Source organism: Microtus oregoni, unplaced genomic scaffold, assembly GCF_018167655.1.
Source record: "Microtus oregoni isolate MIOR12 unplaced genomic scaffold, Mior012 000058F_ref0000040, whole genome shotgun sequence".
Taxonomy (NCBI): domain Eukaryota; kingdom Metazoa; phylum Chordata; class Mammalia; order Rodentia; family Cricetidae; genus Microtus; species Microtus oregoni.
In genome coordinates, this window is record NW_024543834.1 from 356,523 (window position 1) to 383,704 (window position 27,182).

Here is a 27,182-nt window from a genome sequence, read left to right on the forward strand (position 1 = left end):
TGGAAATAACCTATATGCCCTTTGACCAAAGAATGGATAAGGAAAATGTGGTACATTTACACAATGGAGTACTACACAGCAGAAGAAAATAACGACACCTTGAAATTTACAGGCAAATGGACGGAGCTAAAAACCATTATTTTGAGTGAGGTAACTCAAATCCAAAAAGACAATTATCATATGTGCTCACTCATAAGTGGCTTTTAAACATAAAGCAAAGAAAACCAGCCTACAAATCACAATCCCAGAGAACACAGACAACAATGAGGACCCTAAAAGAGACATACATAGATCTAATCTATATGGGAAGTAGAAAAAGACAAGATATCCTAAGTAAATTGGGAGCATGGGGACCTTGGGAGAGGGTTGAAGGAGAGGGGAGAGGCAGGGAGGAGAGCAGAGAAAAATGTAGAGCTCAATAAAAATCAATAATAATAAAAAAAAAAAGAATGCTTTCACAGCAGGCTGTTGCTACAGGCCTGCAATCCCAGCACTTGGGTGAATGATGCAGGAGAAGCTCAAACTCAAGTGAGACTCTGTCTCACCAAAAACACACCAAACAAAAAAATAAACATTCTGCACAAAGACAAAGTATCTAGATCTAGAAGGATCCACCTGCCCTCACAAAGGAGGGGGGGAAAAGGAAATGTTATGCTAATTAAAAAAATTATCTCAGTTATGTGCACACTGTCTGTGTGGGGAGGCCAGAAGAGGGTGTCGGATCCCTGGTGCTGGGAACCAAACTCAGGTCCTCTGGAAGAGCAGGATGCATCTACACAGAAACAAGGATTTTGTTTTGTTCTGTGTTTTGAGACAGGTCTCAAGTATCCCAAACTGGCCTTGAACTTAGTATGGAGCTGAGAGCAATCTTGAAATGCTTATGCTCCTGCCTCTACCCCATCCCCAAGTGCTGGGGCTGTAAGTGTGCATCACTGTCCCAGGTTTTATATGCTACATGCTAGGCAAGGGCTCTACTGAGCTACATCTCCAGACCCTAAAACAAGATATAAAAATCTCTTAGGGAAAAACAAAAGATCAGAGAGACTAAAGACTCCTATTTCTTCTAACAGCACATGAATGCAACTAGACAGCAGAGCAATGCCCTCAAATACAGAAGGACAGACACACCAGCCACAAGATCAACCAAGTAGGGACTACTTTTTTAAAGATCCCAGTATAAATATGTAACTGAGACTGTAATGCAATGCACTCCCAATCCATACTGTTTTAAAACAAAAAATAAAAACACAGGCTGGAGAGATGGCTCAGTGGTTAAAAGCACTTGCTGCTCTTGCAGAGGCTGCATGTTCAATTCCCAGCACCACTTAGACCACTCACGACCACCTAGTAACACCTCCAGCAGTACCAACAGCATCTCCCGGTGTCTGTAAGGACCCATGCTGTACACACCCAGTAACACCTCCAGCAGTACCAACAGCCTCTCATGGTGTCTGTAAGGACCCATGCTGTACACACCTGTGCACGCATGCACACACATGTAAAAACATTTTTTAACAAAGTTCTTTTAAAAAGTATCAAGGAACGTACCTTTGTAAGGATGGTTTTACCATAATTTTTTGTACTAGTCAGACCACTGTTCAAATAAATGTTTTTCTTCCCAACTGGGCTGTAGTAAGCTAAAGGAAAAAGAACAGAAAACAGTTGCTTCTGACACATAACCTATTGCCTTTCTCTTTCATCTCGCTCAGTGTCATGACAATGCAAATGAGACGTACCTTTCGGGCAAACCCCTCCGTGACTGTTTGCTCTGGGAGAACCAACGTAAGCTAATCCAAGAGTTCCCATATCAAAATCCTGGTATGTGAAAAGATGAGCCAGGCAGACTTTAGATGCTTCTTCAGCTATATCAAAGCTAAATTGCTTTAAAGAGAGAGTATTTTTAATAGGTTACCATCATGCCAGAGTCAGGGTGCATCTCACAGAAGAGCTGCACTTCTGCAGTAGCACCTGTAAGCCCCTGTAACACAGTATGTTTTCCCTGGGGGAGGGGGCCTCACAGTGGCCGTGGGGGTGGTGGAAAGCACTTGGGTACCTTTTCATCTACTCCTCTTCCATACAGAGACCTAGTCAGCAGCCCCAATTCCAGAGAGACTGCAGCCCCGTGCATTTCAAGAGTTTAACATGCTGTGCAGGGATTACCGTATTTTGAATTATATGGATTGGGAAAGATTTTTGTTTGAATTTTATAATTTACAATTATATAAAATTATTTAAAAATTCACAATACAAGTTTATAGACAAGCAGACATACTTAGTTTTATGGCACCAAACAAAAGATTTAAAGCCATTTTAAAAGCACGACAGACTCATTCCTCCATCCTCTACCCTGCCCCACACTCCATGTGCCTTATACTTCAGTGTCTTTTATTTTTCTACTCTAACAATCAAAAATTTGAAGTTTAAAAAAAAATCATGACTTTTGAAAATGTTAAATGCCAACCCTTGAAAGGCAGAGGCAGGTGGAACTCTATGAGTTTGAGGCTAGCTTGTGAGATCCTGTCTTAGCATATACATATAGTTTAAAATGAAAGCTCAGAGAATCCCATGTACGGAAGGATGACAGCTGTCTGAAACCTAGACAGTCCCTTGGCAACAGGGTGAGTGAGGCTCCGGGACTTCTCTGGGGACTGAGGAAAAAAACTGGAAGGTGCACCTTTGGGCCCATAGGAAGTGGTGTGGTGGGTCAGCTGTCTCGGCAATCAGGCTTACCGCTATAAGCAACCCAGGAAAAGACATCTCCACTGATGTATGGGCTCAACTGTGGTCACCAAAAAGCTCATATATTGATGTTGTAGCCCTGACGAACTCAGAACACAGCTGTATTTGAAGACAGAACCTTTACAGAAGCAAGTGAGGTCCAGTGAGCATAACTCACAGACCCCGATTACAGATGAACTGCTTCCTTAGGAAAATGACTTGGGGGGAAGTTGGTTCATGTGCTGCTTTGCAGTGCTGGGATCCAAATCCAGGGCCACATGAATACTAGAAATGTACCATATGACAACGGCACTGCCTGGACCATGTGTGTTCATGAGGAGATAAGGACACAGACATACATAGAGGGAGACAGCAGCATGCTCAAGAGAGGTCTGAGCAGAAACCAATCGTGCCAACACCTCTACTGTCCAGTGGCTTAATCCTCCCAGTTGTAGTACTCTGCTAAAAGCAGCTGGACCTCAGTCACATTTGCTGAGACTTATCTCAAAAGTAACAATACAGACTACCTTTAATCCCAGAACTCCAGAGGCAGGAGCACGTGGATCTCGGAGTTTGAGGCCAATCTAGTCTACAGAACAAGTTCCAGGACAGCCAAGGCTATATAGAAAAGCATTGTCTCAGAAAAACAAAAAGATCCTATATCTCAATCTCCCTGACGGAGGCTAGCAGATCAAATTACATAAGCCAGTATCATACAGACAGAGCACATAATGGGTCTCAATCTGGGGGGAAATGATAAAAAGCCTTTAATTCCATTGAAGTTTAAAACTTAATTTTGGTCTTATGGGTGCATAAGCAAGAAATCCATAGAAACCCCGTATCTAAACCAACATATTGAAACTACAAGATTTTATTTTATTTTATTTTTTTTGTGGTTTTTTTTGAGACAGGGTTTCTCTGTGATTTTGGAGCCTGTCCTGGAACTAGCTCTTGTAGATCAGGCTGGTCTCGAACTCACAGAGATCTGCCTGCCTCCGCCTCCCGAGTGCTGGGATTAAAGGCATGCGCCACCACCGCCCGGCTTGAAACTACAAGATTAAAAGAACAGCCCACCCAAATGTTCCAAGCTGCTAAATTTGTAGTATTTGTTAGGGCAGCCACAGAAATTACCATACACCAGTATAGAAAGCCAGTTTACAATAAAGCAGTAATATGCACGTCAGACACTGGAGTCGTGTAGCTGTTAAGGTAAGACACTCTTAAATTTTTCAGGTTATACTTGTGCCAGCCAATACATGTTCACAGCTTCTTTGGTAAGTTCTGTCCTAAAAGACTGTGGTTAGGTTTCAGGGACCTGAGGAACAGCACAAAGATGTCTACACATTGACAATTCATATTATTTTCCAGAGAAGATCCATTGTGCCAAGTTAGATGCTCAAAGACACTGAGGTTTAACCATTAGAAATGAAAAACTGCAGGGCAAACCCTACCTCTAGCAACATCTTCACATCCCAGGCATCTTTTTCTTCATTTGGGTAACTTTTTGCCATATTGAAGTGTCTTTCACCGGGTTTTACATCTTGTGGAGACTTGAGAATTCGAATCTATACTTAAGAGAGAACATACTTAGAACAATTCCAAAGCATCCTAAGACTTTTACTGCAGTATTTCATCACTTCAAAAAAGGAGTGCCTGGCTAGGTACAGTGGAGCACACTTTTAGCCCCTGGACTCCAAAGGCAAGCCCAGCAGATCTCTGAGTTTAAGGCTTCCCCAGTATATATGAGTGTGTTCCAGGACAGTCAGAGCTGCCTCGAGAGACCCTGCCTCGAAAACAAAACACAGGACCAAGAAACCCAGCATCTGAGCGAGCGCTGGAGAGACCTCAGCAGCTAAAAGCAATCATTCTTCTCAGGACCCAGGTTTGATACCTAGCACCAACACCCAAATGCAAGTTCACCACCGTTCCTAACTTTAAATCTTTTTTTTTTTTTTAAAAGTCTTTAATTAGCCGGGCGATGGTGGCGCACGCCTTTAATCCCAGCACTCGGCAGGCAGAGGCAGGCGGATCTCTGTGAGTTTGAGACCAGCCTGGTCTACCAAGCTAGCTCCAGGACAGGCTCCAAAGCCACAGAGAAACCCTGTCTCGAAAAACCAAAAAAAAAAAAAAAGTCTTTAATTAAATAACAACAACAACAGAAAAAAATCAACATCTATGTGACCCTGGAACTTGGTAGGCTGAGACAGAACAGTCACTAGCAGTTCAAGGACAATCTGAGTTACATAGCCAAAGTCTGTCTCAAAACAAAACAAAAACCAAAAATACAAACACACGCACTCACACGTGCGCACACACACACACACACACACACTCACATATACACTCAAGTACACATGCACACACACGTGCACACACATATACACTCAAGTACACATGCGCACACACACATATACACTCAAGTACACATGCACACACACATGCACACACACACTCACATATACACTCAAGTACACATGCACACACACTCACATATACACTCAAGTACACATGCACACACACGTGCACACACACATATACACTCAAGTACACATGCACACACACACATACACACTCACACTCACATATACACTCAAGTACACATGCACACACACGTGCACACACACACATATACACTCAAGTACACATGCACACACACGTGCACACACACATACATACTCACATATACACTCAAGTACACATGCACACACACATACACACTCACATATACACTCAAGTACACATGCACACACACGTGCACACACTCACATATACACTCAAGTACACATGCACACACACGTGCACACACACACACATACATACTCACATATACACTCAAGTACACATGCACACACACAAACAACTTCACTATCTACTATAAAAAAAAGTTTTATGGGGCTGGAGAGATGGCTCAGAGGTTAAGAGCATTGCCTGCTCTTCCAAAGGTCCTGAGTTCAATTCCCAGCAACCACATGGTGGCTCACAACCATCTATAATGGGGTCTGGTGCCGTCTTCTGGCCTGCAAACATACACACAGACAGAATATTGTATACATACATACATAAATAAATAAATATTTAAAAAAAAAAAGTTTTATGAGCCGGGAAGTGGTGGTGGCTCACGCCTTTAATCCCAGCACTGGGAGGCAGAGACAGGCAGATCTCTGAGTTCAAGGCCAGCCTGGTCTACAAGAGCTAGTTCCAGGACAGGCTTCAAAGCTATAGAGAAACCTTGTCTTGAAAAACAAACAAAAACAAAAAATTCAAAGTCCAAAACAAACTGAAAAGCATCTGGTATAGAAAATACATGTCAGAGTTGGGCGATGGTGGCGCACGCCTTTAATCCCAGCACTCGGGAGGCAGAGGCAGGCAGATCTCTGTGAGTTCGAGACCAGCCTGGTCTACAGAGCTAGTTCCAGGACAGGCTCCAAAGCCACAGAGAAACCTTGTCTCGAAAAACCAAAAAAAAAAAAAAAAAAAAAAAATTAAAAAAAGAAAATACATGTCAATGAATTATTTATAAAGTTCTAAACGTACTAAATTTTCACCTTCTCCACATGTATTTGAAAAAGTGAGAACTTGGGTTTACATGAGCCTAAGATATTTACTGCAATTGTAATCAATAATTTTAAAATCAGGATTGGGATGAACATTACTTCTGCACCATAAGTACAGGAGACTACTGAAACCTGGAGCTTCTCTTTGCACATTTAAGACAAATTCCTATTAAAGAAGACACTAAGAAGAAAGGAAGGAAGGTTTCTGATCAGGGACTTTGGGACAAGGACAGAGGCCATGCTGAGCTCACAGCTCAGTCTCTGGCCTCCATTTGAAGTGCACCAGTACCAAGGTCCTAGCTTTCTGGGGAAGGTCAAGGTCAGTTCTGGTGAGAAGTAACTGGAAACCTGACAGGACTACACGCCTAAATCACGCCTCAGTTCACCTGGAATGGAATAAAGACGCTGGCATTTCTGTTCCCTATACTGCTATGTTCTTCAACTGTTTTCAAGTTCCTACAGCATAAAGGAACTATTTACTGATCCCCTAAAAACCTGCATGTTTTCTATAGCTTCTTTTTATAAGGTTGGGTTTTTTGTTTGTTTGTTTGAGACAGGGTTTCTCTGTGAAACAGCTCTGGCTGTCCTAGAACTCACTCTGTAACCAAGGCTGGCCTCAAACTCACAAAGACCCATCTGCCTCTGCCTCCCGAGTGCTGGGATTAAAGGCATGTGCCACCACTGTCCAGCATATGTTTTTGCTTTGTGTATGTGTATACGTATGTGTCTATGTGTGTGTGTGTGTATATATATATATATATGTATATGTATATATAAAATTTTTATAGCTAAACACAGTATAGTGATTTGATTTTTTTTTAATTGTTTAAACATTTTTAAATGTATACAGTGTTATGGCTGCACATATGCCTGAACACCAGAAGAGGGCACCTGATCTCATTATAAATGGTTGTGAGAAAAGAAAAATGGTTCTGAGTCACCATGTGGTTGCTGGGAATTGAACTCAGGACCTCTGTAAGAGCAGCCAGTGCCCTTACCCTCAGAGATATCTCTCCAGCCCTAGTATAGTGACTTTAAAATCAGAAAGTCATCTACTTTACATTATCAATAGGAAATTCTATCCAATATAACATAAAATAAAATGCCAAAGGGCCAAGAATATATAGCATATTGACAGTGTGCTAATTATAGACTTATTTGTACATGTATAATACACATGCACGGCATCTCTAGGAAGATAAGCCCTGACTGATCTAGAACCCAATGAGTAGACCAAATTGCCTCTGCATGCCAAGAACTAGAATTATAGGCATGTAACACCATGTCAAGATAAGTGATTTTTTTTTTCTTTTGTAGTTTGCTTTTCGTTTTTTGATTTTTCAAGACAGAGTTTCTCTGTGTTACAGCCCTGGCCGTCCTGGAACTCGCTCTGTAGACCAGGCTGGCCTTCAACTCACAGAGATCCACTTGCCTCTACTTCCGAGTGCTGTGATTTAAAAGTGTGCCACCACTGCCTGGCTGTTTGCCTTTTTTTAATCTCTCAGTTTTACAATTATGTAAAACTATATGGTTTAATACAATCTGGAAATATTGTTCATGATTATATCAAAATATGTATTTTTTCCAAAGCAATACTCAATTTCCAAACCACCAAGGTTGATTTTTACGGAGAATGATCACAATGACATGAACGCTGACAGCCATGCTGTATCATAAAGCTAGGAACTAAAGGAGAGATTTACTGCTGTGGACAAACGCCTCCTTGCATTGTGTTCTTGAGTAAATTTCCTGACTGTACAGATTTAAAATTGTAGGATTTTTTTTCCCTTAATACTTTCGATATGCCATCAGATTCTCCTCTTTTACTCTGCTCAGAGACTCAGTGGACACAAAGTTAGAATACTCTGCCATTACTGATTTATGTGCTAGAATTCTAACTAAAGGCTGATGCATATCTGAGGAAAAAGAAAACACTACAGGCAATGAAAGAGCTATAACTACCAGATAAGAAGAATATAATAGCATTAAGAGGCTTCATTCCTATAATATCCCTCAAGACAGAAACTTTATCATCTACGATTGCATACCAAAAACACAACACAATTTATCATTAAAAAAAAAAATCATAGCCAGGTGGTGGTGATGCATGTCTTTAATCTCAGCACTTGGGAGGCAGAGACAGGGGGATCTCTGTGAGTCTGAGGTCAGACTGATCAACAGTGAGTTCCAGGACAGGCTCCAAAATTAAAAAGAGAAACCCTGTCTCGAAAAAAAAAAAAATCACAAATGAGAGTATTTATGATTAATGTTAAGGTAGATTTAGGGTTTTGAAAAAATAAAAATATTTACTGTACAAGACCTACTATTGATGAATACCTGTTCTATCTGTATTCCATAACCTTTAAATCCTGCATTATCCCACGAAGTGTTCCGGTATATGTCATCCACTCGGTCAATTAGCTCTATCTGTGAATATAAAAATAAAATCATACAGACTCTACCACTCACTTCAATGTAATAAACCTACTGGAATAAACATCTAATGGAGGAAAACATAAGACGGACTATGAAAATTTGCATCAAGAAACTAATCTTTATCACTAATGGGTCTATCTAAGAAACTACCCCTAGAGCCAAACTTAAAACATCGCTACAAGAACATTACTGTCTTAGCTCTATCTGTGAATATAAAAATAAAATCATACAGACTCTACCACTCACTTCAATGTAATAAACCTACTGGAATAAACATCTAATGGAGGAAAACATAAGACGGACTATGAAAATTTGCATCAAGAAACTAATCTTTATCACTAATGGGTCTATCTAAGAAACTACCCCTAGAGCCAAACTTAAAACATCGCTACAAGAACATTACTGTCTATCTAACCTCAAGCTTTTAAATACTGCTATCCAAGTCAACTATGAGAAGGAAAAGTCAACTCCAATTTATCAGAAACCCTAAGCAGCCAGTCTTTACGCTGTGTCAGGAGTGCCCTAATTGTGACCCTAGAACAGGTAACTCCCTTTTAATTTTTTGTCCATCTTTTTGTGTTGGGGGACACATGTATGCATATGCATGTTTTCTTTGTGAACGGGCGTGCGTGTGCACACACACACTTGCTTATGTGCACGTGGTAGAGGCAGAGCATAATCACATCAGAACAACAACAAAGGGAGCCACTTATCTTTTCTCAAAGAGAAGTATTTATTTGTTCAAAAAATGGGTTATCAGGTTTGTTCCTGCTATGAAGAAACTGCAGCGATGAGACACGCACTTTGAAAAACCTGACCTCACACCAGGCAGTGGTGGTGCACACTTTTATTCCCAGTACCACGAAGGCAGAGGCAGGTGGATCTCTGGGGGTTCAAGGCCAGTCTGGTCTACCGAGTGAGTTCCAGGACAGCCAGGGATGTACAGGATATACAGAGAAACCCTGCCTAGAAAAACCAAAAAAAAAGGTGGACCTCACAGTATGGTCACATTTATGTACACAATACAAAGAAGTAAAATACAAGGAGTCTTTGATACAAACCCCAGATGAGAATTTTTCAAGAAAGACTCCTGCTTAAGAGCAAGAACTACAATGACTCCCACTGTTCTAATGAACTCATCCGTATGACAGAAGGCAAGAAGGCTGAGGGAGAGCTGGAATGAGTGGGGAGAATGGGAACGGCAGCAATGAGAAAGCAGTCTTTGCTGCAGCAGGATGCTGGTTCATGAATAGCTGCATTCTCTTCTCTTCCCTCAATGGCAACATTTTGATCAGTGCCAAGTTATCAAAGATGAATGGAGTCATGCTGAGAAAAAAATAATGGAGGAAAATCATTTTCTTGACTTTAAAAATTTAGTAGCTGATGCTAAAAGTTCCATGTCAGGATGGAACTTTTAACTCAGTGCAAGGGCTCTTGCTTAGCAGGCACAGTCCCTGGGTTTGATCCTCTGGACTGAAAAAGGCAAAAAAATGAATGGAGAGTTAACAACTCTTTAATCTTTCCTGCCTATCTCTGCCCTAGGCTTAACGATGGCTGCGAGTGTCTCACTTATCCCACATTCTAGCCTAAGACATCTCTTAAAACCTCTGTGGAATATAGATACAAGCAGAAGATACACACAAGTGCATACACATATCTATTTTCACTCTGAAGTATAAATCTATGCATCTGATAGCAATGTTTGTAAAAAGCTCACTTGTATAAAGGGAGTACATTATAAACTTTCCTCTAATTTAATCTGCAGAAAAATCTAATGTACAGAAAATAGTACTTTGAAGCAAAATTCTCCTAATTTTGAAACTATAGATTCTATACAGAAATATAAGATTCTAGTAAAAGGCCCTCAAAATAGTAGAAAGGAAATAACGCAGTGTCTGGAGTAGGCCCTAGAGCAGGCCAGTTTCTTTAAGCTGTAAATTACTGTAGCCTCTCCTAACAGAATTAAACACCACATGAATGACCTGCTGAATCATCAAATACTTACTAAGTAATTGGTGGTGGTGCTCTCTTCTCCGCGGCCCATGTATTTATAAAATCGATGATCTGCTACCACCAGTAATTTACAAGTATTCTTCAAGGGATTAGGCTCAGCTCGTCTCTTCACTCGACGAACAAACTCTAATATGAATTTGTATGCACTATTAAATTAAAATTCACCAAAACAAGGAAGGTTTTTATAATAACACTTAGTTCTAATGTTTCTAAAACAAACATTACTTAAGTTTAGTATCATGAAGAGTATCTTTTTCTTTTCTGGGGAAAGGATGAAAACAGGGTCGCACACACCCTTGGCTGTGTTGAGCACACTATGTAGCCAAGGATGACTTTCAACTCCTGATCCTCCTGCCTCTACCTCCCAAGTTCCGGGATAATAGCCATGCACTATCATATCTGTCCTTACGGTACATTGAATAACAACAATAATCATAATAAATTTGGGAAAGGACAGAAAAGTAAAAAAGTAACATAAGGTTTAAAATTGCTAAATTCAAAACCAAGAGGGCTTGAGATTATGTAAGACCCTAGTTCAAAACCCACCACCACAAAAAGAAAAAATGTTCATAAACTTTAATACAATAAAATAATCATTACAAGGCAATGAAGCTAGGGGTCATTTTCTTCTAGAATGCCGTGAATTAATCAAAAGATAAAGAGGTCAAGGTAACCGTACATTAAAATTTAAGTAATACTAAGCCAGGTGTGATGGCCCAAGTCTGTAATTCCAGTAGTTAAGGAAGCTGAGGCAAGATGGCCATTGTGAGCTGTACAGCAAACCTTGCTTAAAATAAAAATTAAGCAATCCTGGATGTTTGGAGGTATCTCTACGATCATCTGCAGGACTGTAGTCTTCTCAGCTCCCTGATACAAACAGGTCTAGTTAATGTTGACGCACAAGCAAGGATCTATGGAGTATGTAGATGTATACACATATCATCTGAATACCTGTCAACATATGTATATAGACAAGCATATTCATAGATACACTCATGTACATCGTTTGTTAACCTGACACAAGCTCGAGACCTGACATCCATGCACATAAAACACCAATACACATAAAATTTAAAACAAAAGGGGGCTGGAGAGATGGCTCAGAGATTAAGCACAAACTGGCTGCTCTTCCAGAGGTCCTGAATTCTATTCCCAGCAACCACATGGTATCTCACAACCATCTATAATGAGATCTGGTACCCTCTACTGACCTGTAGGTATATACATACTATATACATACATATATATGCATACAGTATATACACATATATATACATGTATACAGTATGTACATATGTGTGTATATACATACTATATACATATAGTATATATGTATTTATGTATCCATGCACTGTATACATAATAAAAAAGATATCCTCAATAAATGGTAGTTATTATTTTAAAAAGTTTAAAACAAAAGAAAACAATGTATTTATCAGCTGATGATGCATGCCTTTAATCCCAGCACTCACAGGCAGAGGCAGATGGATCTCTGTGAGTCCAAGGCCAGCCTGGTCTGAAAAAAGAGTTCTAAGACAGCCAGAGATACAGAGAGAAACCCTATTTCGAAAATAACCAGGGCTGGAGAGATGGCTCAGAGGTTAAAAGCACTGACTGCTCTTCTGGAGGTTCTGAGTTCGATTCCCAGCAACCATATGGTGGCTCACAACCATCTATAATGAGATCTGGTGCCCTCTTCTGGCCTGCAGGCATACATGGAGGCTGAACACTGTGTACATAATAAATAATAAATTTAAAAAACAGAAAATAACCAACTAATCAATAAATAAAACGAAGACAGAAGAACATGCCCTCCAAGACAGTTTTTTTTTGTTTTGTTTTAAATGACCCTAAATAGATATGTTCGTGATTGACAGCCTCTGTGTCTTTCAAACGCCAAAGTTCTCTTCCCACCCACTTAATCTCTTACAAGCGCTAAAGACTACTTTCCAAAAATAGTATTTAGACATTTCTGACAGTCTACAAGAACTCCCCTAGATCACTTTACTGTCTCTTTCCTCAATCTCTTTTTTTTTAAGGATTTTTGTTTGTGTTTGTTTTTTTTTAATATTTATTTATTTATTTATTATGTATACAATATTCTGTTTGTATGCCTGAAGGCCAGAAGAGGGTGCGAGACCTCTTTACAGATGGTTGTGAGCCACCATGTGGTTGCTGCGAATTGAACTCAGAACCTTTGGAAGAGCAGGCAAAGCTCTTAACCACTGAGCCATCTCTCCAGCCCCTCCTCAATCTCTTTTACAACAATTATTATTCACTATTTTTCTAGTGTTTTCAATTACTACGTAACAGAAAAAGAATTAAAAGTTTCTGTAACAAGACTGTATTTTCAAGCCACACAATAGAGTTATTTAATAATCAAAATATCACAGTTGGAAACCACTGTGATATGCTTATGTCCTATCTGAAACATGAAGTCTTACCTTCAGATGGTTCTCTGTCTATGAGTCCTTTCGGAAGCAACTCTTCACTATCCGCTTTTACATAGCCACACACTTTTGGAGACTGCAGACGTGAAACTTCCTTGATGTCTTCAGACTTATAAACTAACATTCTTTTGTCTTTAGTATCATTAACAAACCTCCAAAGTGGCTAAAAAGGAAAACAATATGATGAAATAGAAAACAACCAAGAACTTTTAAACATTAAATAAAATTCTCACAACATACTTTGTTCTTGAGCAATATTGTTTCTTAGAGAATTATTTGCTTTATCAATTATTTACTGTTTTGTGCATGTTTCTGCACAAGCTTGTAAAGAAGGAAAAAATCTCCTTTTCCATAAACAATTCCATTTTAACTATTTCTGTAACTCCTACTCAACTCCAGCATTGTTAGAGAGAGTCACGGTGCAGTGATGTCAGGTGACGATCCTACGCACATGGTGCTTGCACTCCGCTCCTTTAGCATTCAGGCATTCAACATCTTTTTGCTATGACGGGTTTTACACACAGCAAAAGCATTTTTATAAGAGATGATTGAAAACTCTTAGCAATATGCTTAACCCTTCTTTCTATCAGTTCCAGGGAGAGCAGCCTGTGCACTGCTCTGCAGTTTCACCCCTGCACAGGATCTAAGTGATGCTACAAGACTCTGCATAGGGACCGGCGAGGACCGGCACAGCAGCAGACACAGGCCGTGGGCTGTGGGGACAGGCGAGCAACACTGAGAGCAGATCGCCCCACTACAATTAAATCAAAGAGGTAGGCCTTTTGTTGGTGAGGTCCCTGGCAAACGCAGAGCCTGGTCCTGTTCCTGAAGACCCTTTTGAGGGGTGAGAGGGATCTTGGCCCCTGGCAGAAGCCAGGAAACAGAGCGAGGGCATTTTGTAAGAGGAGCCCCTGGCCAGCAGGGAAACCTGATCTGACTTTAAAAGACCCATTAGATAGCATCGACAGGAGGAGATGGGCAGGCGCCAAGGCAAGAATTCACCCAATAATCTGAAAAACAACATGAAAACACCAGAACCCAATGATCTTACAACAGAAGGACTTGAACACCCTAACAGAGAAAAAGTGGAAAAAATTGACTTTATGAAAGCAATAGAGTCCCTTAAACAACATGTAAAAAACGCCCTTATAGAAATGGATGGGAAGTATAACAAAAAGTTTGAAGAAATGAGTAAATACGTACATGATACCCTGGGAAACCAAGAAAAAAACGATCAAACAGGTAATGGAAACAGTTCAAGAATTAAAAACACAAACTGAGGACCAGCTGGATAAGGAAAATCTAGGTCATCGAGCAGAGTCTACAGAAACAAGCATAATCAATAGAATACAAGAGATAGAACAAAGAATCTCAGATTCTGAGGACATCATAGAGAAAATAAACGCACTGATCAAAGAAAACATCAAAGCCAACAAATTCTCATCACAAAACATTCAGGAAATATGGGACACAATAAAAAGACCAAACCTAAGAATAATAGGAATAGAAGAAGGAGAAGAGTCACAGCTCAAAGGCCTAGAAAATATTTTTAACAAAATTATAGAAGAAAACTTTCCCAACATAAAGAAAGATATTCCTTTGAATATTCAAGAAGCATACAGAACACCAACAGACTGGATCAAAGAAAAACATCCCCTCGCCATATAATAATCAAAACACAAAATATACAGATTAAAAAAAGAATATTAAGAGCTGCAAAGGAAAAAGGCCAAGTAACTTATAAAGGTAAACCGATCAGACTTACACCTGACTTCTCTATGGAAACCATGAAAGCCAGAAGGTCCTGGATAGAGAAACTAAGAGACCATGGATGCAAACCCAAACTACTATACCCAGCCAAGCTATTGTTCACTATCAATGGAGAAAACAAGACATTCCAAAATAAAAACAAATTTAAACAATACGTAGCCACAAATCCAGCCCTACAGAAAGTAATTAGAAGGAAAATCGCAACCCAAGGAATCCAACATTGCCAACACTGCTTACAATAACTCAGGCATCTAGCAACCCTTCACCAGCGCAACTCAAAGAAGGGAGACACACAAACTCTACTACCAAAAACAATAAGAATAACTGGAGTAAACAACCACTGGTTATTAATATCACTTAATATTAATGGTCCCAATTCACCTATAAAAAGGTACAGGCTAAGAGATTGGATACGAAAACAGGATCCAACATTCTGCTGTTTGCAAGAAACACATCTCAACCACAAAGACAGGCATCTACTCAGAGTAAAGGGTTGGGAAAAGGTGTTTCAAGCAAATGGTCCTAAGAAAAAAGCAGGTGTGGCCATACTAATTTCTAACAAAACTGACTTCAAACTAAGATCAATCAGAAGAGATCGAGACGGACACTATATACTCATAACAGGAACAATTCATCAAGATGACATCTCAATCCTGAATATCTATGCCCCTAATATAAAAGCACCCACTTATATAAAAGAAATATTACTAGAACTCAAGGCAGACAACAAACCATACACACTAGTAGTAGGAGACTTCAACACACCTCTCTCTCCAATGGACAGGTCAATCAGACAGAAACCTAATAGAGAATTAAGAGACTTATTGGAGGTAATGAAGCAAATGGACTTAACAGACATCTATAGAACATTCCACCCAAATAGGAAAGAATATACCTTCTTCTCTGCAGCTCATGGAACCTTCTCGAAAATAGACCACATACTCGGAAACAAAGGAAACCTCCACAGATACAAAAAAAAATCAGTGTCCACCTGTGTCTTATCAGATCACCACGGATTAAAGTTAGAAGGCAACAACAATGCTACCCCCAGAAAGCTGACAAACTCATGGAAACTGAACAGTCAACTACTGAACCATACCTGGGTCAAGGAAGAAATCAAGAAAGATATTAAAGTCTTCCTTGAATTTAACGAAAATAAAGAAACAACATACTCAAACCTATGGGACACTATGAAAGCAGTGCTAAGAGGAAAGTTCATAGCACTAAGTACCCACTTAAAGAAAACGGAGAAAGCATACATTGGGGACTTAACAGCACACCTGAAAGCTTTAGAAAAAAAAAGAAGTAGACGCACCCAGGAGGAATAGAAGACTGGAAATAATCAAACTGAGCGTGAAAATCAACAAAATAGAAACACAGAAAACAGTCCAAATAATCAATGAAACAAAAAGTTGGTTCTTGGAGAAAATCAACAAGATCGACAAACCCCTATCCAAACTAATTAAACAACAGAGAGAGAACACACAAATAAATACGATCAGAAATGAAAAGGGGGACATAACCACAGACACAGAGGAAATTCAGAGAATCATTAGATCTTACTACAAAAGCCTGTATGCCACAAAACTGGAAAATGCAAAAAAATGGACATTTTTTTAGAGAAGTACCATATACCAAAGCTAAACCAAGACCAGGTGAATGATCTAAATAGACCTGTTCGTCACGAAGAACTAGAAACTGTTATCAAAAATCTCCCCTCCAAAAAAAAACCCAGGACCAGATGGTTTCAATGCGGAATTCTACCAGAACTTCCAAGAAGAGCTAATACCTATACTCCTTAATGTATTTCACAATATAGAAACAGAAGAGTCATTGCCAAATTCCTTTTATGAAACTACAGTTACCCTGATACCAAAACCACACAAAGACCCAACCAAGAAAGAGAATTACAGGCCTATCTCACTTATGAATATCGACGTAAAAATTCTCAATAAAAAAACTGGCAAACCAAATCCAAGAACACATAAGAAAAATTATCCATTATGATCAAGTAGGCTTCATCCCAGAGATGCAGGGCTGGTTCAACATACGCAAATCTATCAATGTAATCCACCATATAAATAAACTGAAAGAAAAAAAACATATGATCATTTCATTAGATGCTGAAAAAGCATTCGACAATATTCAACACCCCTTTATGATAAAGGTCTTGGAGAGATTAGGAATACAAGGGTCATACCTAAATATAATAAAAGCTATTTACAGCAAGCCGACAGCTAACATTAAATTAAACGGAGAAAAACTCAAAGCCATCCCACTAAAATCAGGAACACGACAAGGATGTCCACTCTCTCCATACCTCTTCAATATAGCACTTGAAGTTCTAGCAATAGCAATAAGACAACATAAGGGGATCAAGGGGATTCGTATTGGAAAGAAAAAACTTAAGCTTTCGTTATTTGCAGATAATATAATAGTATACATAAGCGACCCCAAAAACTCTACCAAAGAATTCCTACAGCTGATAAACACCTTTAGTAATGTGGCAGGATACAAGATCAACTCCAAAAAATCAGTGGCCTTCCTATACACTAAGGATAAGGAAACAGAGAGGGAAATCAGAGAAGCATCACCTTTCACGATAGCCACAAATAGCATAAAATATCTTGGGGTAACTCTGACCAAGGAAGTGAAAGATCTATTTGACAAGAACTTTAAGTCTTTGAAGAAAGGAGAGGACACCAGAAAATGGAAGGATCTCCCTTGCTCTTGGATTGGGAGGATCAACAAAGTAAAAATGGCAATTCTACCAAAAGCAATCGATAGATTCAATACAATCCCCATCAAAATTCTTCACAGATCTGGAAAAGACAATAATTAACTTTATATGGAAAAACAAAAAACCCAGGATAGCCAAAACAATCTTATACAATAAAGGATCATCTGGAGGCATTATCATCCCTAACTTCAAACTCTATTACAGAGCTACAGTATTAAAAACAGCTTGGTATTGGCATAAAAACAGAGAAGTCGACCAATGGAATCAAATAGAAGACCCTGACTTTAACACACAAACCTATGAACACCTGATTTTCGATAAAGGAGCTAAAAGTATACAATGGAAAAAAGAGAGCATCTTCAACAAATTGTGCTGGCAAAACTGGATGTCAATCTGTAGAAGAATGAAAATAGATCCATATCTATATCACCATGCACAAAACTCAAGTCCAAATGGATTAAAGACCTCAATATCAGTCCGAACACACTGAACCTGATAGAAGAGAAAGTGGGAAGTACTCTACAACATGTGGGCACAGGAGACCACTTCCTACGTATAACCCCAGCAGCACAAACATTAAGGGCCTCATTGAAAAAAATGGGACCTCCTGAGACTGAGAAGCTTCTGTAAAGCAAAGGACACTGTCACTAAGACAAAAAGGCAACCCACTAACTGGGAGAAGATCTTCACCAATCCCGCAACTGACAAAGGTCTGATCTCTAAAATATATAAAGAACTCAAGAAACTAGACCGTAAAAGGCTAATCAACCCAACTATAAAATGGGGCATTGAGCTGAACAGAGAATTCTCAACAGAAGAAGTTCAAATGGCCAAAAGACACTTAAGGTCATGCTCAACTTCCTTAGAGATCAGGGAAATGCAAATCAAGACAACTTTAAGATACCATCTTACACCTGTCAGAATGGCTAAAATAAAAAACACCAATGATAGCCTTTGCTGGAGAGGTTGTGGAGAAAGGGGTATACTCATCCATTGCTGGTGGGAATGCAAACTTGTGCAACCACTTTGGAAAGCAGTGTGGCGGTTTCTCAGGGAAGTCGGGATCAACCTACCCCTGGACCCAGCAATACCACTTCTTGGGAATATACCCAAGAGATGCCCTATCATACAACAAAAGTATATGCTCAACTATGTTCATAGCATCATTGTTTGTAATAGCCAGAACCTGGAAACAACCTAGATGCCCTTCAATGGAAGAATGGATGAAGAAAGTATGGAATATATACATATTAGAGTACTACTCAGCAGTAAAAAACAAGGACTTCTTGAATTTTGCATGCAAATGGATGGAAATAGAAAACACTATCCTGAGTGAGGTAAGCCAGACCCAAAAAGAGGAACATGGGATGTACTCACTCATATTTGGTTTCTAGCCATAAATAAAGGACATTGAGCCTATAATTAGTGATCCTAGAGAAGCTAAATAAGGAGAACCCAAAGAAAAACATATAGGCATCCTCCTGAATATTAACCTTCATCAGGCGATGAAAGGAGACAGAGACAGAGACCCACATTGGAGCACCGGACAGAAATCTCAAGGTCCAAATCAGGAGCAGAAGGAGAGAGAGCACGAGCAAGGAACTCAGGACCGCAAGGGGTGCATCCACACACTGAGACATTGGGGATGTTCTATCGGGAACCCACCAAGGCCAGCTGGCCTGGGTCTGAAAAGGCCTGCGATAAAACCGGACTCGCTGAACATAGCGGACAATGAGGACTACTGAGAACTCAAGAACAATGGCAATGGGTTTTTGATCCTACTGCACGTACTGGCTTTGTGGGAGCCTAGGCAGTTTGGATGCTCACCTTACTAGACCTGGATGGAGGTGGGTGGTCCTTGGACTTCCCACAGGGCAGGGAACCCTGATTGCTCTTTGGGCTGACAAGGGAGGGGGACTTGATTGGGGGAGGGGAATGGGAGGCAGCGGCGGGGAAGAGACAGAAATCTTAAATAAATAAATAAATAAATAAATAAATAAATACTCTCCATCTATAACACGGGTCTGCCAGAGAATACAACCCATGTGCTCGGAAGGGTGCACAAGTCAAAGGGCTGCAAACATGTTCACAAAACTAACCTTTCTGTAAATATACTGGTCTCAGCTATGAAGAATGTAAAAAGGATTCTAAACAAAGTTATGCATGTATAAGAAAATGAGAAGGACACTACTTCATGCCCCTTAGGACGGCTATCATCAGAAACAGCCTGGCAAGGCTGGAGAGGAATGACCCCTGTGCATGCTGCTGAAAATGCCGAAGCCCTAACTAACACACGGGAAATGGCCTTCTACACACAGAAGTCTCGGTCTCAGAAACAAATGAAACACAACAATGAAAACCTTATAGACTGGTCACCCAGACCATCCCAAGTAAATATATGTACCCACAAGCTGTTCATTCTAGAACATTCTATTTCAAGAAATTAAAGCACAATTAATGGTCATCAGCAGAAGACTGGCTAAACAATGGTCCACCGGAAAGCCTTCACTAAAAAAACTTCTTGCAGGAATAACAGTCTGGATAGTCACACTCAGTATACATATGCATACAGAAAAAGAACTAGAAAAATATTCTTAGAACATATGGTCCAAGTATGCATATACTGGTACAGCACCCAGCAAGGATGAAGAGGCCCTGGGCTCTTATTACACAAATCACCACCAAGGCATGGTGGCATAACTATGGCATTTACGATTATTTATCTAGGTTTCTTAAAGCGCCCTGTGTCTCCCTATGTAGCTTAGACTGTCTCAGAGCTCACTATGTAACCTAGCCTAGTCTTGAGTTTACAGTGATCCCCCTGCCTCTGCCTTCCTGAGTGCTAAACAGAAAACTCATGGCAATTCTCCTGCCTGAGCCTCCCAAGAGGGATTAGAGATGGGACTCACCATACTTTATTAGCTTTAACATCTTAAAACAACCAAGAAATGCTATGGAATATTTGTTTAATCAAGCAAAGATGTGTTACTTTTGTTTATGCTGCATTCACTTAACAATGTAAGAATATGAGCTTAATTATGTAAAAATATGCTGCATCTCTTTCACCTTGCTTAAGGCACCTGATTGGTCTGATAAAGAAATGAACAGCCAATAGTCAGGCAGAGGAAAGATAGGCGGGGCTGGCAGGCAGAGAAAACTGAAAGGAGAAATCTAGGGAAGAGAGCAAGGAGAAAAGGAGAGGAGGATGGCAGAGGCCAGCCAGAGTAGGAAGGAAAGAAAAATAAATAAAACAAAGTAAGGTTAAAAAAATAAAAAGCCCAGAGGCAAAACATAGTTAAAGAGAAATGGGATAATTTAAGTTAGAAAAACTGGCTGGAAACAAGCCAAGCTAAGGCCGGGAATTCATAAGGAAGAGTAAGTCTCCTTGTACTCATATGAGAGTTGAGTATGTGGGCCCCCAAAGAGTAAAAAACCAACTACAAAGAAGCTCTTTAAAACTCAGAGAGACAAGCTACTGAAAGAAAGACAACTTCAAAGGAAGGAAGGTGGAAGTAGAGGGAGAAGAACCAGGGGTTCAAGGCCAACCTCAGCTGCATTGAGTTCAAGGCCGACCTCAGCTACCTTGCCAATTAAAGGCCAGCATGGGCTATAAGAGAGCTCTCAAACTCCTGTCCCCAAGTCAACCCTTTTACACGTAGACTTACCTCTATGTTATACTCTGCCCCATCTGTGTTGATTCTTATTGTAACATCATCATCTCCTATGTGGGCTAGAACTCTAGAGTCAGGCTCGCCTTAAGGGAAAAAAAGAAGGTACTTTTATTATCAAAAATATTTATATCAGAGCCAGGTGGTAGTGTCACATGCCTATAATCCCAGCACTCAGGAGGCAGAGGCAGGTGGATCTCTAAATTCAAGGCCAGCCTGGCCAACAGAGCAAATTTTGGTGCAGTCAGGACTGCACCAAGAAACTCTGCCTCAAAAATAAACAACAACTAAGGAAAACAGGAAGCACGAATTAGAATATATAGATCCCAACAGTAATTTGGAGCTTTCTGTGCCATTTTCACCTTTTTTTTCCTTATTTATGCGTATAAACATTTTGTCTGTGTATGCAGTACCCTCAGAGGCCAGAAGAGAGTATTATATCCCCAGGAACTGGATGCTGTGAGCCTACATGTGGGTGCCTGGAATAGAACCCGGGACCTCTGGCAGAGCAGTCAGTGCTCTTAACCCCCCGAGTTATCTCTCCAGTCACCCATTTCCTTCTTCTTATTGGAGAAAAAAGTAAAAAGCAAACCAAGCCAGGTGAGGGATGGGACGACAGTGCATGAGACACAACAAAGAGACCAGCTTGGGCTATGTTATGAGGGAAGGAGAGACACTCCCTAAACAATACGCTAAATGATACCTGTACTCTCCTAACTTATAGAGCTAAAAAAAAAAAAAAACACCCTTTTGGGGGGCTCAGTGGTTAAGAGCATTGGTTGCTCTTCCAGAGGTCCTGAGTTCAATTCCCAGCAACCACACGGCAGCTCACAATTATCTGTAATAAGATCTGGCTCCCTCTTCTAGCCTACAGTCATACATACAGGAAGAATACTGTATACATAATAAATAAAAATCTTTAAAAACAAAAAAACCCCACGTCTTTCCTTACCTATCCACCCCCCACAAAAAGAGAGACTCTGTAAGTAAGCTAAAGCCGAGGCCTATGATGGTTTAAATCTAAAAAATGCCCCTTAAAGACTTGTGCATTCAAAGCTGAGTTTTCAGTTAGATTCTTGAAAGTGATTAGACTATTAGAGTCATACTTCATCAAGGGATTAATCCACGGATGACTAACTCATAACTGAATGGACCAATTGGGAGCTGGAATCTACTTGGAAGGAGTCAGTCATGGGGGAAGGCCTTTGAAGGACATGTGGCATCCCTCTGCCCTCCTTTCTACATGCTTCCCGGAATCATGACATGAGCCACCTCTTCCACCACACGCTTCTGCTACCATGATGATCTGTCTCCCCTCAGGTCCAAAGCATCGTGAACCAGAACCTTGTAAACCATGCAGCGATGTAAATCCTTCCTCTTTTGCCTGTCAGGCATCCCATCACTGCCAAGCGTTTATGAGCGGAGAACACAACAGCCCAGGAGCTCTGCAGAGGGCCAGCACGCACTCACCGACCACGTGCCCGCTGAAGAAGTCCTGCCATTTCACGCTGTACTCGCTTTCTTCTTTTCCATCCACCACCACGACTCTGAAGTTTTGTGAAAAGCGCTCAGTACTTGATGTCAGGTATAATTTAAAATGCCTACAGAGAAAATGCAGTCAGTTTAAAGACATAAAATAGAGGCCTAATTTTCATTTCACTCTTTAAGATCTAGAAGAGACAAGATGAATAAATCTCTACCCAAGTTATAACTACTATTTTTTTCCCAAGATTTATAGCAATTGGTCTCTCTCTTCGGTTAGAGGATGCATAGCCCCGCACAAGGATGATACACAAATCTGTGAAGCATTCCGTAATTTTCCTCAGGGGAGAAAAGGTTTAATCCATTACTCTGTGTGTTTGTGTCTGTGTGTGGGCATGAGTACACCTGGAAGAGAGCGCTGGATCCCTTGAAGCTAGAGTTACAGGTGGTTGTGAGCAGTTCAATGTGGGTGCTGGGAAACTCCAGTCTTCAGTGAAAGTAGCAAGTGCTTTAACCACAAAGTCATCTCTCCAGACCCACAGCAGCTAATAACAACTTATTGGGTACATGTAACATTACTTCTCCTGCAAAGATAAATGGACTAATTGGTTTAGTTATAAAACCTTGGCAGAACAAAAGAAACTATTTTTCTTTCTTTTTTTTTTTTTTTTTTTTTTTTCTGAGACAGGGTTTCTCTATGTAACAGTCCTGACTGTCCTGGAACTCACTCTGTGAACCAGACTGGCCTCGAACTCACAGATCTGCCTGCCTCTGCCTCCTGAGTGCTGGGATTAAAGACGTGCACTACCACCGCCCAGCTAAAGAAACTAATTTTAAAATGGTCTTTAAAGGGGCGCTGGGGGCTGGCAGGACAACTCACAGGTAAAGTTCTATCTGTGGGGCCTACATGATGGAAAGAAAGCACTAACTCCCTCAAGTTGTCCTCTGATCTTCACATGTATTTCATGATACATGTGTACACATAGATACATAAATAAACTATGAAGGGGTCCTCTGACTGCTTGAGAGTTCTACCCGACTGGGTTTCCTTGTAGCACTGAGACCCATTAGAAAGGACTGGAAAGGAGGATGTTTTGTCTAGCACTGTGTGCACACAGGGGCAGTCTGCTGTCGTGAAGTAGTCATTTCATCTGCAGCACAGCTCTCGGGAGTCACCAAACACTCCCTGCCTCCATCCTGAGGGCTGTTTGGAGCTTCAGGCACCTGCTGTCTAATTTTTAGAGAGCATTTCCAAGTACTATGAAATCCATTTTTGCAAAAAGTACCGTTACATTAAGTGCATCTGTGTATCCTGGTTAAAAATATGCAATCTTTAAAAATAACCCTTCATATTCTGTACAGTCAAAACAAGAAAGAAAGGAAAGATGGAAGAAAACTCATTAACTAATTCTTGGGGAATAAGGGTAAAGATTATGTATTTCTCTTTCCTGGAAACTGATTAATAAGGAAACACATGTGGGCAGTTAAGGTTTAAATTGGGTGTCCTGCTTATCTCAGAAATTGACTATTAAAGACTCTGTTATATGCCATTAATTTTATCTACCTGCTCTTAAGATAATCTGTCTATTATCTCTGCTTCATAAAAGTAAAAGCTGGACCTGAGCAGTTACACACTCACAGTTACACAGCTATCAACTGTGAAACTGAACAATGGATTTGTATTTCACTGCTTCTAGCAACCAGGCTCGCATCCTATGGAAGAGGTCTTGCTACTGTGTAAAATTATCAAAATGCTGTTTCTGGGTTTATTTAAAAAAACCCATGGGTTTTTTTCCTCCTCAATAAAACTCACCTCGAAAAACAGTAATACATAATTACTACCAGGGACATAGATACTAAATGTGGATATTAAAATATATATGTCCCAGTTCCTTATATGGTTTAATACTTTTAAAGCATTGTCATTCTGAAATAAAAGCTGGGGGTGGGAGCCAGACTTTGATATTCACAGAGACCTTTCAATGTGCCCACTAATACCCAAGGTGAAGAAAGATATGTTGTTCTTCTCAACCATAGGAACAAATTTTGTCAGCTATGGTGTTGAAAATATGAAATGTTACTTCCCTGTGGGTCTGCATAAATCTCTCAACTGCCAGGAAGAAACCCAGACTGGGACTGTCTCCACAGCAACGAATATTTTTAACTTTTTGAGCATACAAGGTAATTTTAGTTTTGCTTATATACTTTCTGATGGTCAGAGAGAGATACAATACATCATTTCATAACCTTGCTCATTTCCCCTGCTATCCAGTGTGCTCTCCTACGTCACTCATTATCACTAATGTTCTTTCCACTTTGGTTACGATGGAACTTTGGGAAGAAAAGCACCCTATTACAAATGTCCTAGGTTTAGGGTCAAAGTTCTCCTGAGCTATGACAGTGTCTCTGACGTTCTTCCTAAGAAAGTCTCATGAGCTGCAATCTGGGTTTTCTGCACCAAGAATCTGCTGTGAGGACTGGGGAGACGGGCTCGGTGGGTAAAGCACTTGTTATGCCAATAAGAGGATCAATTAAAAAAAGGGGGGAGGGGGTACTGAGTGGTGGTAGCTCACACCTTTAATCCCAGGACTCAGGAGGCAGAGGGAAGCAGATCTCTGTGAATTCGAGGTCAGTGTGGTCTATAGAGTGAGGCTACACTGAGAAAACCTGTTTCAAAAAACAAACAAACAAACAAAAAAAGTGGAAGGTGAGGGCTTATGCCCAAGATTGTCCTTTGATCTCCAAACTTGCAGCACCATGCCTTAAATACAAGCATCCATACTCATACATAACACACACACTTTTTATAGAAAACAGATCTGTTATATGGTAAAAATAAAGCCCAAATTTGTTTTTTAAGTTTTCTAGTCTTAGCACTGTGCTTTATAAAACCTTCAGCTAGGGAGTCAGTTACAACCACTTTGCAGCTTTCTCATTACTTTAGAATGGGTGTTTATTCATTGTGTCAACAAGGAAACAAAGCTCAGCAGGCAAATTTAAACAAGTTTCCTTTCTCATAAACCACTACTCATGCTGCAATCCTTCAATATTCATTTCATGCTTTCAACCTTAACAGTCACATCCAAATCTACTGTAGTCTGGTTTAAATTCTTTTGTCTTCCACTGCTATTAAAATGAGAATCTTCTTCTTTGCTATCATCACCAGAAACAGTGGCTTCTCAAAGGCAAGGCTGGCCATGGCCTGCACTGCCCATTCCCGCTACCCAAGACTTGGTTGTTTATATGTTAGGTAACACGGTATGAGAGGAGAACTAGCACTGGACTAGAAGTCTGAAAAGCTTGGCTCAAATCCAACCTCCACCATTACTGTATGACCTTGACTGTAAGTCACTAAACCTAAGCATTCATCTACGAGTAAAAAAATATAAGACTTAACTCAATAGTCTGAAGGTTAAATGAAAGACCAATTTAATGCAATGATACATTTTCAGAATTGTTAGACACAATTCCTAATAAACAAGATCAAAACTGTGAATTAATAAAAAAATACTTAATTGATTCTGTGTAAGCAGGGATGGATATTAACATTTTCTTTCTTTCTTCCTCTGCCAGCCTCTACCGCCCAGTGCACAGCTTATATTAACATTTTCTTTACACACCAGTGTCACTTGTGAAACACAAGAAATACGTAAAGCCACAGAAATACCTGCCCCGTCATAGGGAAGGACTCCATAAGCCGCTTCAAATCTCTAGAAAACTCAATTTTCAGTTCTTGTTTTGTACCTCCTCCACTGCTCCTATAGACTAAACACATTTTCACTACACTTATTTAGTATGGGCCTGTGTGTGGACACACACGAGCCATGGTATACATGTAGAGGCAGTCTTCTACCATGCAGGTCCTGAGGGTAGAGTTCGTGTTGTTAGCAGGCACACTCACACTAAGCCATCTCCCTTCCCACCCATTCCTTAGTAAACTTTCACCAGTGCTTAAAAAAGTAACTCTTAATTCTGGACGCGGCTGTGCACAAACAGCTATCTATTGTGGGCATGTCATATAGCTTCTACGAACCATAGGTGTGTGTGTGTCTTTAAAAGGAAACAACTATCAAGAGAATGGAAGAATTAGAGACAAGCTATGCCAAGTGTCTGGTAAACAATACACTCAATTTTTAGGTTGCTTGGAAGCTAAACAGCCAAAATGATACTATCTATAGTCAATATTTTACTATTTGTATATAAGTTCTAAAGTTACTAAAAATAACATGTAGATATGGCAATGATTAGAAAAATAAAATACTATTAAAAACTTCTTGTGGTGGTGGTGCCTTTAATCCCAGCACTCAGGAGGCAGAGGCAGGTGGATCTCTTTGAGTTCGAGACCAGCCTG

General features: G+C 40.2%; 1 protein-coding gene across 3 annotated transcripts in view; it reads right to left on the bottom strand.

Annotated features, from left to right (window-relative positions):
* LOC121438902 (disintegrin and metalloproteinase domain-containing protein 17-like) overlaps nucleotides 1-27,182 on the bottom strand; it is a 55,190-nt gene that overhangs the window by 13,005 nt on the left and 15,003 nt on the right. The window contains exons 3-10 of one of the 3 annotated variants that reach the window (XM_041639398.1): nucleotides 22,820-22,950; nucleotides 21,347-21,435; nucleotides 13,166-13,334; nucleotides 10,714-10,847; nucleotides 8,610-8,699; nucleotides 4,170-4,283; nucleotides 1,737-1,881; nucleotides 1,549-1,637 (exon numbers count right to left, since the gene is read on the bottom strand). In XM_041639398.1, the coding sequence (XP_041495332.1) occupies nucleotides 1,549-1,637; nucleotides 1,737-1,881; nucleotides 4,170-4,283; nucleotides 8,610-8,699; nucleotides 10,714-10,847; nucleotides 13,166-13,334; nucleotides 21,347-21,435; nucleotides 22,820-22,950 (961 nt within the window). Of the gene's footprint in view, nucleotides 1-1,548; nucleotides 1,638-1,736; nucleotides 1,882-4,169; nucleotides 4,289-8,609; nucleotides 8,700-10,713; nucleotides 10,868-13,165; nucleotides 13,335-21,346; nucleotides 21,436-22,819; nucleotides 22,951-27,182 lie in introns of those variants that run through there. The other 2 variants (XM_041639399.1, XM_041639400.1) reach the window with 2 other exon arrangements.